At 35.8% G+C, this 16,002-nt stretch overlaps 1 protein-coding gene across 1 annotated transcript in view; it reads left to right on the forward strand.

Annotated features, from left to right (window-relative positions):
• The window catches only part of LOC150094616 (protein eyes shut-like), a 198,797-nt gene that overhangs the window by 27,370 nt on the left and 155,425 nt on the right, over nt 1-16,002 (forward strand). Inside the window, exons 6-7 of the mRNA XM_090411605.1 lie at nt 181-446; nt 1,843-2,018. Of these exons, the coding sequence (XP_090267731.1) occupies nt 181-446; nt 1,843-2,018 (442 nt within the window). The remainder of the gene's footprint in view (nt 1-180; nt 447-1,842; nt 2,019-16,002) is intronic.

Genomic DNA, 16,002 nt, shown 5'->3' on the forward strand with positions numbered 1-16,002 from the left:
GTACGATGTGGCATTGGATATTTGTGTAGTCGTCATTTAAGATTGGGAGTTCCTTTTTTATTTTCTTTTTAATTTCATGAAGAGGTTTAAGTACCATTTATCAGTACTTGGATATTGGAAGTTACCTGTGGAGTATTTTTTTTTTCCTTATTTCATCGAAATTTCAATAAATTTTTATAGATTTCTAAAGATGCCGTCTATAAAGAAATGTACATCAGCAGCATGGAAAGCTTCTGTGTAAAAGTCTGGCTTTACCTTGGATTTTTCACAGTGGATGCATTGCAAAAACTGCTATATTTATGCATTAAAAATGTGAAAGATCTGTGGACTGTTTGGATAAATGAGAAAAAGGAAAGCATTAACATATGTGAAATGTGTCTGGATAGATTAGAGCAATTAGGAATGGGAGCAAACATCAGGACCATAGTAGAAGAGCTTCGGCAGGAGTTAGTGAAAAGCGAAGAGGATATTAAACAGCTATGAAAAAGACAGCTATGAAACATCTGGAAGAGGATATTAAACAGCTAAAGAAGAGATTGACTGATGATAAGGAGAAGGAGGAAGTTAATCTTATAAAGAAAGAATCAAAGGATAGTTGTATATCAGTGTATGGGGACTCAATCATTAGAGGTGTGATTACTAATAAAGTGCACAAAACATGCTTTCTTGGTGGAACAATAAAGCAAATAACTGATGTGTTGCAGAAAAGGAAATACTGGGCATCAAAATTAGTGGTAGTCATGGGCACTTCCCTTCAAATTCACTCTGTGGAGTGAATTTGAAGGGAAGTTCGAATGGTATAAAGCTGATGGATTATATCAGTAGGCACAGAGTCAAGAAGTAAATGTAGCAAATGATCAGAGTCTATCTGTGAAACAGGATAGCACAAATCAACAGATTGTACAGCAGGAGGAAGATGGATATTTATTATTATTATTTGACACCTCCAGGGAGTCCAAAGACTCGTCGAAGGAGGGCACCTACTCTATAGCTCTCTGTCTCCACCCCTCAACCGCATCATCTACACCAACACCATCTACTGTCCACCACCACCACCACTAGTATTTTCACAGACAATCACAAACATCCATGCCCACGGCGGGATTTGAACCCCCACAGCCTTTTGGCTGGAGAGCGGAACATGAGCAAATACGAGGTTGAAGATGCGGTTGCAGCAGCAGCAGCACACGGTGATGGAATGCATAAAGGTGAGGATGAGATGGGTAAGAATGGAAATCACAGTCAGGATCAGGGAAACGGGAGTGATCAAACCAAAGAGAGAGAGGTGTATATCAGGAATAGAATTAGAAGGATATATATAATTTTCCAGAAGGATAGAGGTGTGAAAAGACGAAGGGGGAGTGCTATTAATGATTGCAGAAGAATTGTGTCCACAAAATGTGGAAGTTGACAGTGCATCCACAGATTTTGATTTTGAAAGGCCAGAGAATGCAGAGAATACTGATTGTGAAATGTTTAGACAAATTAGTTGGGAATGTAAAAAGAAAGTGATCCTGATGGGAGACTTTAATTACAGGAATATAGATTGGAAGGAGGAGATAGTGGAACAAGGAGAGCGAGTTTGTGAAGAAAATTTGTGTATAAAAATTAATTAGGAAAATTTTATAACAGTGCCTTATAATATTATTGCTGTTGGAAACATAATTGAAATATGCAACTTCATTTGACAATGTTTCTATTAGGCAAGTTGTTAAATAGTTGTATATTTATTCATTCATTCTTACATATTAGCTGTTTAAGTGATGTATGGTTTTTTGGAACATGGTTATCTTTATTGCAGTGCTAATAATATTTTTGATTTACACATATTTGTTCACTTAGTGATGGTGATGGATGGTATTGCTCATGTTCTCAAGGATTTAGTGGACCATTTTGTGAGCATAAGACTTGTTTAGCTAATCCATGTGAACATGGTGGTACGTGTTTAAGAAGTGATCAGAATGATACCTATGTTTGTCTCTGTCCATATGGGCGTCATGGTAAAAACTGTGAATATGGTAAGTAATTTATCTGTTTCTCTGGTTCAAAATAGATATTATTATTATTTAGTCATTATTGATCTCATGACATTAATACACTTGAAGTGATATTCACATTATCTGTAATAGTGAAGTGAATATCCACTTCAAGTGTATTGATTTTATGACTACATTTTACCTCATTGCTTACCTTATACAACATAAATGCAATCTTTATACAGTCCAATTTTTAGGGATAATTTCTTGTCTCAGTTTCTCTTTTCATTTTTGCTATTTTTCAAATGTCCATATTATCTGTAATGTATAAAATCTGAATAATTTCAGGTCTCAATGATTTTACTTTTTATCCTATTGACTCTTTTGCTAATGTCCTCTTCATCTTGCTGTTATTACTGACATTTCATAGCCCTGATAAGTACTTTTGTCACTTGCCTCTGAATTTTTTCCAGAATTTCCTATCTGCTCAAAATTCAGGCAACTAAATCTGTGCATAGTATTAATAATCCAGCTTATCTGATATGTCATCTTATTCACTGTGCTTCCCGTCTCCTTGTTTCTACATTGGTGATGTGATTTTCTTCCATCTTACAAAATTTGATATTTCCTCCTGAAAAACAGGTAAATTGGCCATTGTGTTCATAGGACATGAACAAATAAACATAATTACTGAGACTGCACTTCTTGTAATAAAGAGATAAAATCTGCCTTTTTATCGATTTTCTCATGACTTAAAACTGAAATGCAGAATCCAAAATAAACTCTGAAAATAATCTTCAGAGCAATCATAGAATTTTAGCATTCTCCTCTCATATACTATAAAATAATAGTGCATAAAAAATAATAACGATTATTATTAACCAGATCTCCATGGATTTAAAATACTCATTGTGGGAGGTACACACCAAGCCCATGAAACCGTGCTTTTAAATTCATTCATCACAATATCAAGCAGTGCATTCCAATCACTAACTACTGCCCATGTAAAGAACTTACTCCTTATGCTCCTGCTCACACTCTCTTTTATAGCTTCCAGGGATGTCCCATAACATGAAACGTCTCTTCCACATTAACCTGATGACTATCCTTTACCAAATTAATTGTCTCAAGCACATCTCCTCTCTTCTTCCTATTTTAAAATGCTTTGCAAAAAACTGCATTTACTCAATCTACCTTCATATCTCCCAATATATACTTATCTCCATGAAAATCAGAGGACCAAATCTGTACACAATAATCTATATGAGATCTAATCGAGGCCTTATACAATGTAATAAGAACAATCTCTTTATTTCAGCATGTTAAGGTCCTCTTCATCATTGCCATAATCTGATGTGATGACTTCACAACTTGTGCAATGTGACTTCTGAACTTCAGATTCTTGTCCACCACCTTTTCAAGGAGTTGTCTCCTCAACTTCTGCCAAACTTTCCTCACCAAGTGCACTACATTGTTTCATATCAAATTTTAGAACTTTACACTTTGCAACATTGAATTGACAGTTCCATACTACTGTTGCTTACCCACACAATCTATTCAAGTCCTCCTGTTAGGTCACATCAAACAGATGTGGCCTAACAGAATTCTCATAACTCTGCCTAGTGTTGCATTATCTGCAGGAAGTTGTATGTCACCAGTTAAACCTGTTCTAATATGATTAATATACAAACTAAATAACAATGGTTCAGAAACAAACCCATGTGGCACACTGCTAGGGACTTTAATCTTCCAGGATGCTGCACAACCTGTAGTACAAGTTAACTTGTAGTGGTACCAAAAACCTTTGTCAAATCTATATCACTGTATATACATCTCCCTTGTCCAAGGTATTTGTCACCTTGTTAAGTACATAAGCATTTGGCAAAACACTACCTCCCTTTAACAAATCTATTCTGACAAGCACATAGAATACCATTAATTCTAACCCCCTTTTGTGTCTTCTAGCAATTGCCATTCACTCCAGTACCTTAACTACAACTCCAGATATACAGATCATCTTATAATTTGAAGTCTTAGCCTTACTGGCACCTTTGTAAAGTGCCAATAAGGCTAAGGCCAATAATCCATGGATTCAAGGGACTCATTGTGAGAGTTCTATACTCTCTTATTCAAAAAGATCAAACTGTGTTTAAATCCAAACACAGTTTCCACAGTCACCACAATTTCAGGCAGTGCATTCCACTCATCAATCCCTCTCCACATGAAGAATGTGCTTCTCACTCCCTTGCTCACACCCTCCTTATAAAGATTCCAGGAATGACTTTTAGTGTTACTCTTGCCTTCCTCTATTCTATGAAATATCTCCTCCACATTATTCTGATATTAATCCCTCACCAACTTTTATGTCTTACTCATACCCCCCCCCTCTTCTTCTATTCACACTACATTAATCTGGTATTAATCCCTCACCAACTTATATGTCTCAGCATATCCCCTCTTCTTCTTCTATTTACAAGTCTTTGCAAGTTGCATTTTCTCAGTCCCCTTGTATCTGACATTCCGTAAACCTGACACTAACTTAGTAAACCTTCCCTCTCCAATACATCTTGAAAATCAGGCAACCAAATCTGTGCACAGTAGTGAATATGTAGCCTCATATAGGAAACCATAACCTTGACATCTGCTCTACTTCTCACATCTCTTCCCAACTTTGTATCATCCACAAACAGCTACATATCTCCAGTTAAGTCAATCCCAATGACATTAACGAACAAGTTAAACAATAATGGCCACAAAACAGATCCATGTGGCATTCCACTAGTGACCTTCCTATTTTAGGATACTACTCCTCCATATACAACCAGCTGATACCTGTCTCTCAAAGCCAATTATCCTTCCAACTTACTAGTCTATTATCTAATCCCATCTGTTTCAATATAACTGCTAGCTTCTCATGTGGCAGTCTGCCAAAGGCACTTTGAAAAATCCAAGTGCACCAATGTATATCCATCTCTTTTATCAAATAAATTTATCACCATGGTGTAACAAGTAAGCAGATTGTTCAAACATGCTCCACCCCCAAACAAACCCATGCTGACAGTCATAAATAATACTGCTATAATCAAACCACTTCTGAATCCTAGACTTCACCAGCTTCCTGAACACCTTAACAACAACCTCAGACACACAGATTGGCCTAAAATTTTTAGTGTTAGTCTTATACACCGACTTTAATAAAGTGAAAGAATTTTTCACAACTTCCATTCCTTTCTGGCACACCCTGTTGCAAGTGCCAAAGCTGCCATTAATTTCATAGAGCAGGGGTGGGGAACCCTTGGCATGCATACCGAACATGGCACGGCAATGACCTTTTTAAAAAATATTAAAAATATTTCATCTTAAAAAATAATTAAATAAATAAATACATATCTAACATCTTCACTGATTTGTATATTTTAACTTAATAGAATACAATTTTATTACAAGGGTGGTCTGAAAAGTTCTCAGCCTCAACCATAGATGGCAACACTATCAGCAAGATTTTTTTTTTTTTTTTCTAAGTTGGTACATCTGTCATAAGCATCAATGTGAAATCGCAAGTCATTCTATCAAGTACTTTGTTTTATACAGCTGTCTGAAGCAAAAGTGGTTGGTTGAAAGTGAGTGGTTGAACCATGCCATGGAATGCGTTGCCTGAAACGCATTCCATGAAAGCGAGAATAGTCAATGAGTTTAAGGAGTGGTATGATAGACTTTGTGTTTCCTAGGAGGGATCTCCCACGATGAGTCTTTTGACTCCATGGATGCCTGAATAATAATAATAAGTGTTGTCTGTATTCCTTGAAATGGATAAAATTGAATATTGTGTGGTTATAAAATTCTTTATAAAAGAAGGTTTAACACCAAAAGAAATTCATTCGAAGTTCATAAAAGTTTATGGGTAGTCTTCTCCTTTGTGTTCAACAATTAAGAAATGGGCAGCCGAGTTTAAACTTAGCCGTACCAGCCTTGAAGATGATCCAAGTGAAGGACGTCCAAAAAGTGTAACAACACCAGGAATCATTGATCAAGTGCACGATATGGTATTGGATGACCGGCAAGTCAAAGTGCGTGAAATTGCTGAGACTATAGGCATTTCAAAAGAATGTGTAGGATATATTTTGCATGAAGAATTGTATATGAAAAAGATTTGTGCAAGATGGGTGTCACACTTGCTCACAGCAGATCAAAAACGGACTCGCATGAAAATCTGTGAACAGTGTGCTTGGAGCATTTTAACAAGAATAAAACTGATTTTGTGCTTCGATTTATTACTATTGATGAGACTTAGATTCACCATTACCTACTGGAATCCAAATAGCAGTCAAAACAGTGGACAGAAGCGTGTTGTTCAGCGGCAAAGAAGACAAAGTCTGTTCCATCAGTAGGAAAGGTCGTGGCATCGGCGTTTTGGGATGCTAAAGGCATTTTGTTTATTAATTATCTTGAAAAGGATAAAACAGTAACCGGGGAATTGTTGGAACATCCACTCGATTCCCCAGATTTGGTTCCCTCTGACTTTTATCACTTCCAAAAACTAAAACTCTCCCTCGCTGGTTAGCGTTTTTCTTCGAATCAAGAGGTAATTGCAGCTGTAGAGGGTTGTTTTGCAGATCTTATTGGGAACCACTGCAGGGACAGAATAAGTACGCTGGCACATTGCTGGAATAAATGTATTAGTCTTAAGGGAGAGATTATGTTGAAAAATAAAAATAATTTTGAAATTATAAATTCGTTTTTGTCATTGTTAGGCCGATAACTTTTCAGAACACCCTCGTAAGTAGAGTGATACCAAATAAAAATGCAATAAAGAAACAAACACTATCAACTGTTTTAGTAATAATAAGTAATAAGAAAATGAAACAAACATCCTATTTCAAGCCATCTATCTCCACGATATACTGACATATAAGTTTTATCCTGTTCATTTGTTACATCATTTGCCAAGCAGCCAAACATGGTATGACTTCTTTGCCCTCATTTTATATATATTTTTTCGTGTTTTGTAAAGAATTTATTGGTTTTCTAAAGTATGTATATATGTTGATTTGGATTTAATTAAATCATAAGTCATAAATATGAATTGGAAGTATTTATTGTCAGTATGTTGAATTTATTAGATATAAATGCAAATTTTCTTCACATTGCCATAAACATAAGTTATTGTTAAAACTATGTGAAATGTATTATCGATATTCAGGATTATGAAGTGTTATCTGAGTAAGTGTAGGTAGGCTTATAATTGAACTAATTTTTGGTTTGCTTAAATATGGTAGTGTATACATAGAGTGATTATGATGAGATTTTCTACGTCTAAATTATAATTTTTGTCAGTGTCCATATCTCTGTCCACATTTTTACACCTCATGATCTGATTTTTATTTCAGAAATTAGTGAGGGACCATGTACAGTGTTGGGCAGATGAGAGTCATGTTATCTCTGAGAGTCAGCATGGATTTCTTAAGAGGTGCTCTTGCTTTGGTAATATGATTGCCTTTTATAATAAAGTAGCAAGAGCAATTTATAAGGGAAAGACATATACTGCTATTTTTTTGGATTTTGCAAAGGCATTCGACAGGGTACTACATGATAAGCTAACATTTAAGTTGTAGCACATTGGTTTAGATGCCAGGTTAGTAAACTGGATTCATGATTAGCTGAATGAGAGTTACCAGAGAGTTGTGTATAGTGGGGCAATATCAAGGAGGCAGAAGGTTACAAGTGGGGTCCCACAGGGCTCAGTACTGGGACCTGTACTGTTTAACCTTTATATCAAAGACATTGTCAATGAATTGCAGGGAGATATTCAGTTGTTTGTAGTTGATGTGAAGCTGTGAAGGGTTATTAGTAATAGTGCAGATGTAGCAGCCCTGCAAGAGGATTTTAATAAACGACACAAATGGGTAAATGAATGAGGTCATCAGTTTAATGCAGCAAAATTGTAAAGTCCTGTAGTTTGGGATATACATTGATGTGAGACTGCATACTCTATTGGAGGAGCTGTACAGGAGGAAGTAGGGGAGACAAGAGATCTGGGGATGATGATTGATAGAAACCTGAAATTCAGGGAACATATTGCAATGGTGGCGAGACGTAAACCAGAGGATTGCTGCAATACTGAGAAGGATGCTGACCTGCAGAGATGAAAGAGTTATCATTCCCTTGTATAAGACCCTGATTAACCCACACTTAGACTACTGTTCTCAAATCTTGTCCCTAGCATTTGAAGGGGATAAATTAACTCTGGAAAGGGTACAGAGGCAGATAACAAAGATGGTTTCAGGACTATACAATGTTAGTTATGATGATTGGCTGAGGAAATGTGTGGGAAAGCAGAGGTTGGTAGATAGAAGGAGAGGTGATATGATTGAGACTTTTAAACAGCAGGAAGGAGCGATAACATGAGGCCATCCCTGGAAGTTATGAAAGGAAGCTGTGAGCAAGAGGGTGAGGAGTTATTTCTTTGCATGGAGTGTGGTTGAACCATGGAATGCATTGCCTGATAGAGTGGTGAGAGCAAGAATGGTCAGTGAGTTCAAGGAGTGGTATGATAGACTTTGTGTTCCCTAGAAAAGATCTCCCACGATGAGTCTTTCGACTCCATGGATGCCTGAATAATAAAATAATAATAATAATTAGATCAATCAAAATTAGAAGAGATAGGTAATAAGTATGTATACTTTGGTATGCTGGACTTGTGAAAAGAATAACTGAAGGCAAAATAGAGGAGGAGGAGGAAAGAAGAAGGGGCAGACCGAGGAAAAGCTTCATTGACTAAGTCAAAGAAAGCACAGGCCTGAGGTTACCAGGAGATTAAGAAGAAAGCCAATGATAGAGTGGAATGGAGGAAATTGCTGCTGAGCTACCAGTCCCAAGACTGATGTAACTGATGATGATTTTATCTATAATTTTTATGTATTACTCATAAGGGATTAAGAATTAATAAAATAATATCTTTAATTTTATTTTCTTTCATTGTATTGTAATACAATGAAATTTTATAATTTCATTGTATTACAATATATTACAATATTTTACAATATATTACAGTACACAATGATTATGTACTGTAATATATTTGAAAAACTTGAAAAAACTTATGTCTGATTGATCTTTATAAAATAAACAAAAACAAAAAATTCAGAATTATTATTTACTCTTTTGCTGATGTTAAAAATTGCATCTTTAAATTGTGTGGCTGTATATGGTAGCTACTGTCCAACCACAGAAGCGAGAGCCGTTGTTGCAGTCTGCCAAGAAGAGTCAATTCATGTTGAAGGGGAGAAAGAAATAAGGTGATGTACAAATTGGTCACCAACATGTGAAATCATGTGATTTATACGTAAAATTTTCCAACTATTATACAAGCAAAATAGTTACCGCTTTAAAAACTACAATGATCATAAATGAGAAGTTAATTTTCTGACGTAATAATAAACAACTCATCCCACAATACGGATTGATTACTGTATTTCGGAATGGATACTCCTTCTTTTGACATATGCAGAAGTGTCGAAGGGTCTCGCATCTGTGGGCGTATAGTAGAATTATACATAAAGGCAAATAAAAAATATTCAAGCTGTCAACAGGGTAGAAGGATTTTTAAATAAAAATTCTGTCAATAATTTTTGCATTCATTCGGTCTTACATGATTGCAATAATCACTCTTACAATATTCTTTGATTTTTACCTCTCTAGTATGATTTTTGCTTATTTGAAAAGGTTCTTCCAATACTTAAAAGACACCAAATAATAAGCTAATAATATGTTCCCCAAAATTGCCACATGAGAAAATTTTGCATCAAAGATTTGGTGATTTTGGCACACACACACTTAAAAAAGGTGGCCACCCCTCTCATAGAGCATTCCCTCAAGACATGTGGAAATACACAGTCAAGTTCTAATGCCTTATTAACATCAAATTTACTTAATTCGTCATATTCTTCCTTCTCATTCATTATCATTTCCTCCTCTACCATATCCTCTATACCAAAGCTTCCCCTAATGTTTTCTTCATGAGGATGAAATATACTGATAAACTGATCATTAAATACTTCAACTATATCCTCTCCATTGGTTACCAATCTGTCAGTGTGATCATCTAGCATCCTCGCATAGTAATTTTTCCTTCCACTTGCCGCAAGAACTCACTCAGATTTTCTTAGCTTAATTGGCTGATTTATTCTCATACTGTGCTTTTGCTACTTTAACCAACTGAGTCACCTTCCTGGCTGCTTTTTGTACTCTTCATTCAACTGATCATTACCAATATTCATCTTGTGTTGTTTCCACAGTACTTTTTTCTTCCACATTTCACACCGAATCTCTTCATTCATCCATTTTGCTCCTACCTTGTTTAGTCTTTTCACCTTTAGTATACACTCAGACATTTCAGCTGTTAAATAGCTCTTGATTAATGCCCTCATAGCTTCTATATCCTTCTCACGTAACTCCTCTTTCCACACTATAGCTCCCAGTTGTTTCCAAAGCTTTCCATAATCAACATTTCCAGCCTTGTAATTCCAAATATATATCCCTTCTTTATGGAACATCTCTTGTGACTGGCTTCAATTCAAGTGATCACTTCATGGTTACTCTCACCAACCAGAGAAAAGACACTGCATTCACAATCACATCCTCTGATATAAACAGATCCAAGACTTTTAATCCTTGTATGCTCTCTGTTATACACTGCTTAAAATTGTTGTTCTTTACGAACTCTAGGAATTTATTCTCCTTATTCCTTAATGCTATTTCTTCAGTTCAATCAATATTGCCATAATTGAAATCATCCATAATGATTACCCTTTGCTTGTTCACTAAGCCAAGTTGCCTAAACTTTCCTTTGTCTCTACCTTTCACATTTCCTGGTCTGTAGCAATACTCCCTCCCTCCCCAAATATCTCATTCTATCAACCTTCACTTCATGCCATACTGCTTTAAAACCACTGCCATTTTTTTCTCCTTGTAACCCAACCTTGCACATGGACATAATTCCCCTGCATTCACAATCAGATCCTCTGATATAAATCGGCAGTACTCCCCCCCCCCTCAATTCTTGCCTTTCCTATCTTCCCCCAAAACATCATATCCCTCCATTTCTATTCCTATCAAGATGTCATTCTCATCCAACTGTGTTTCACTTTTTTCCGTGCATATACTCAATCAGTGTAACAATTTGATCTCCCTTATTTCTAATACTCCTGGTATTAATAAATAAGCATAACAATTCATTTTTTGATCTATAACCAGTTGTACTCATGGTTCCTCCATCTGTGACTTCTCACCTGCTCCTGTTTGCTCTCCTCTTGCTCTATGTACCTCCCACTCATTCCAACCACAACTATTAACCACACTCATATGCTTACTTCTCATATCCATTCAACTACGTGTCACCAATTTATTCATTATAATTATTTAATTTGATTTACTTAATTGTATTATTTAATTTAATAACTTAATTATTTATAAAATTAATGAAATAAAAATATCAGAATTTGATTCCTGTTAAAATCTTAATATAAGTTACTGTGTCTGCTTATGCTGTGTATATTCATTGCCTGACAGCAGGGCTTATCTTTATAAGTATGTTTATACGTTCCCTGATCCTATGTGGACTAATGCTCTAGGGAAAAACAATCACAAATACATCAATATATATTTATATAAATATGACTAGTGTTTATGTAAGAAGAAAAGGATCAAAATTGGTTATTTATATTAATATTAATATATACTAATGTTTTTTAAGTTAAGGGATATTATATCCCATATTGTTTCTTAGCCGAATAAGAAACACAAAGAGTTTCATGCCGAATATAGAAACTATATAAAGTTTGGCGATTCCAAGCATAAGCAAAATACCTGGATAGAGCAGGAACTGACCCTTGAAGGTAGTGCAAGCTGAGGCAACTCATACAAAGGGTGGAGCAAGCTCCGATCACTATTCTTGATATTTACCCATAATGTGAACTTAACTCCTAGGAGCTGTATTATTCAACATTATGAGAGGTCACCACCCGGACCGGTTTCGACCTTTTTTGAGGTCTCATCGGTGAGTAGGTAGACCAAGTTAATACCAAGCTTTTAGCAAACAGAACTTACATCCCTTCTATGAGAATTTCCAAGAGGTGTCCTATTAAATTACTAATTATAATGAAGAGCCAAAGGCTTCAATTCGGCAACATGAACTTATTTAAGTTAAGGGATATTATATCCCACATTGTTTCTTAGCCAAATAAGAAACTCAAAGAGTTTCATGCCGAATATAGGAACTATATAAAGTTTGGCTATTCCAAGCGTAAGCAAATACCTGGATAGAGCAGCAACTGACCCTTGAAGGTAGTGCAAGCTGAGGCAACTCATACAAAGGGTGGAGCAAGCTCCGATCACTATTCTTGATATTTACCCATAATGTGAACTTAACTCCTAGGAGTTGTATTATTGTTCAACATTATGAGAGAAGGTCACTACCCAGACCGTACTAGAGAAGGTCACTTCTCTAGTACTTAGAGTACTCGAGAAGTGACATACTTAGAGGTCATTACCCAGACAGAGGTAAATATCAAGAATAGTGATCAGAGCTTGCTCCACCCTTTGTATGAGTTGCCTCAGCTTGCACTACCTTCAAGGGTCAGTTACTGCTCTATCCAAGTATTTGCTTATGCTTGGAATCGCCGAACTTTATATAGTTTCTATATTTGGCATGAAACTCTTTAAGTTTCTTATTCGGCTAAGAAACAATATGGGATATAATATCCCTTAACTTAAATAAGTTCATGTCGCCGAATTGAAGACTTTGGATCTTCATTATAATTAGTAATATATATTAATGTATTCTTCTTCCTTCTAGCATCAAATCCTCCCCCCCCCCCTTAAATCGTTCTTCATGTTTGTACACTTGGAAAGTTTACATTCAACTACATACACATGCATCAAAATAACAGAACATTAATCACCACTGCACTAGTATAACACACATTGTTATACTAGTTACTACACACATTAATCTATAACACTGGTGAGTGTTATAGATTAAAATACCAACTCACTCTATCCTGACAGTTTCCAGTTTTCATCTCCATTATACTGTTTATATGTTAGGAAATTGTCAGCCTGTGAAAATAAATCAGTAAACAGTTATGTTTACTAGAAAGTTATTGAACTATAGGTGTTTTGAAATTTTTCATGTTTACTTAGTATTAGGCAGTCTCAACTCTTTGTGCAAAAATAATACTTCAGTATGCTACTATGATTATTCTTCATGTATATCAAGCAGTGATGAACTCTGAACCGACCAAGCATATCTGCTCTCCAGCCAAAAGGCTGCAGGTTTGAATCCTGCTGTGTAATGGATGTTTGTGATTGTCAGTGAAAATGCTAGTGGTGGTGGTGATGGTCGGTAGATGGCTTTGGTGTAGATGATGATAGTTAGTTGTAGTGGGTGGATTGAGTGGTGGACAGAGAGTTGTAGAGCAGGCACCCTCCCTCAACGAGTCCCTTGGATTCCCTGGAGGTGTCACGTAATAATAAATAACAATTTAGATTCTGGGTTCAAGGACTGGTGAATATCATCTTGCCACGTTGTGGAAAGATAAGTATTTTTTTTTCAAATTTTTACTAATAATACTAGTTAATTTATTGTATTTATTCTTTTATAATGCAAGATAGACTGAGTTATTTAGACATAAGTAAAACATATTTCCTTAAATTAGCTATATTGTTCGTAAGATGCATAGCAGAACAATGGTGGCCAAGATGTCTTTGTTAGGCTAGCTAAATTTGCATAATTTTGTGCAGTGTAAATTGTGAGATGTATTATTCATCATAAAAGTTGAAAGATTTGCAGAAGGAGAGCAAAACAGGAAAAGAGAGAGAGAGTATCTAATAAATGCTTTGAAAGTGAATGCAGAGAGAAAATTTATATAATAGTAGAGCAGAGAGCATTCATATGAGACCAGAAAATGCAAATATCACCGATAATATTGCAAGTGCAGTGACAGAAGTTCAGAGAACGTAGAAGACCTGAATAAAATTGCACTCTTCCATGTCCTTCACAGGACAAAGCACGAGATTGAAAACCTGCAGAAACAGCATGAGATCAGTTGAATTGAAAATAGAAAAAATCAAGAGGTCCAAACCCAAAAGAAAATTGTAAAAATAATTCAGAGAATGAGCATAAAGCAAATAATTATTTATGGTGATTCTTTGAGAAGGAGATTTCCTCAAGAAAGCAATACAACATCTTGTCTCTCTGATATGAAAATTAATAATATTAGTAATGCTCTCAGAATGTTGAAAGAATTGATTATTTTGGACAGAACCAATGGCCTGAGAGTTGAGAAGTGATGAGGGAGGATATGAAATTGTTATTGGAAGAAGCGAAAAGGTGAAGTTTGTGAGTCTGCTGCCATGCCATGCCATGATAGAGGCAAACTGAGAAAGAGAGCAGTGATAGCTAATAAACAACAAATTACATGATAACCACAGTAATTACCTTTAATGAAATGAAAGCACAGATATTTTGTACTTAAAATAAAAGTACATCATCAGTGCATAGAAACAAGCAAATCAAAGTAGGAATTCAAGGTACATACAACGATTGGTTTATCAATTCAAAACTGTTGCCACATGCTAGAAATTAATATATTAAAATTATTCTTGATGGTTGCATAAAATGAGAATCTCCCAAACTTTTGTGGGAGAGAGAGAGACTCATTCTGATTCAGGTTTGGCCAATGTAAAAGAGCTTTGCAACTTTCTTTGAAAAGGCGTTCATATTTAAAACTGCTTCTATGGAGAAAACAAGCTCATCCCACTGGATACTGTATTTAGTGTCAATACTGTGTTGTGGCAGACCATACTTTGTGGTTTCACGTATTAAACATAATTATTATTATTATCATTAACATCTGCCCTCCATGGAGTCAGACTCATCATCCAGGATCCACATGTTTCATAAAGTGTCTCCTCATCCACCCTGAGTCCCCACATTTCCCTGTTTGTGTTGTACTTCTGCTCTCTCATTTACTTTATCATGATATTCACCTCTCTATTTGCAATTGAGCAAATACCTCTCCCTACCCTGCTTTTTTGCTCTTTCATATCACCTCAAACCACCTCAGATCTATTCATTACAGTCATTACCTCTCATGCCAGCAACAATTTCTCCAGCCGACTCACACCAAAGCCTTTTAAATTCAGCCCATTTTCTTTATTTATTTTCATCCATCTCTCAAATTCCTCCCACACATTCACAAAATGCATTCCATCCTCCTCACATAACTGCGCTAACATATCATTCATAATCTTTGCTCAATTCATTTGCTTACCTCCTCAATTCATCATTATCATACCTTGGCAACACACTGGTATCTTTTACTCTCCTTAATAATCTCCTTATATCCTATCTGGCATTTTCCTTATTCCCATACTACAACCACCAACTCTTGTCCTCTCTTGTTCCTCATGTCCAATGCTTCAATCACTCTCTCCATTCTACCACCAAGAAAACAAACCTTATACACATTCTCATTCACCACATCTCTAATAATGGAATCTCCATAGAGAGCCACTCTCGAATCATTCATTACATCTTTCACATGGCCATCTTTCCTTCTACTTTTTTTCACCCTTCCACGTATGTCCATAATTCTTTTCATTTCATTTCGCATGCAGTTCATCTCTTGCCTCATCATCATCAACTCTGCTTTCATGTTCAGATCCAATATATGATAACACGAAGATTCATTATTATTATTATTATTATTATTATTATTATTCCTGATACCTCCATTCATGTCTGAGATTTTCATGTAATTTCATATTATGTCTTTGGATATTTTTGGTTCTGCATCATCTGCAGCAGACCTCACACTGATGTTCTGAGAAGGATATCTAAGGATAATAATTGACTCATGTATCTTCTCCAGAGCAATATTCTGATTGAAGTGCTGATCATGTATTTTATGAATGCTTGGCATAACAGCAGTAGGCCCGGATGTATCCTGATACATCGTCATGGAAC

The sequence above is a fragment of the Typopeltis vanoorti genome, chromosome 21, assembly GCF_054136105.1.
Source record: "Typopeltis vanoorti isolate ZY-2024b chromosome 21, IOZ_Tvanoo_1.0, whole genome shotgun sequence".
Taxonomy (NCBI): Eukaryota; Metazoa; Arthropoda; class Arachnida; order Uropygi; family Thelyphonidae; genus Typopeltis; species Typopeltis vanoorti.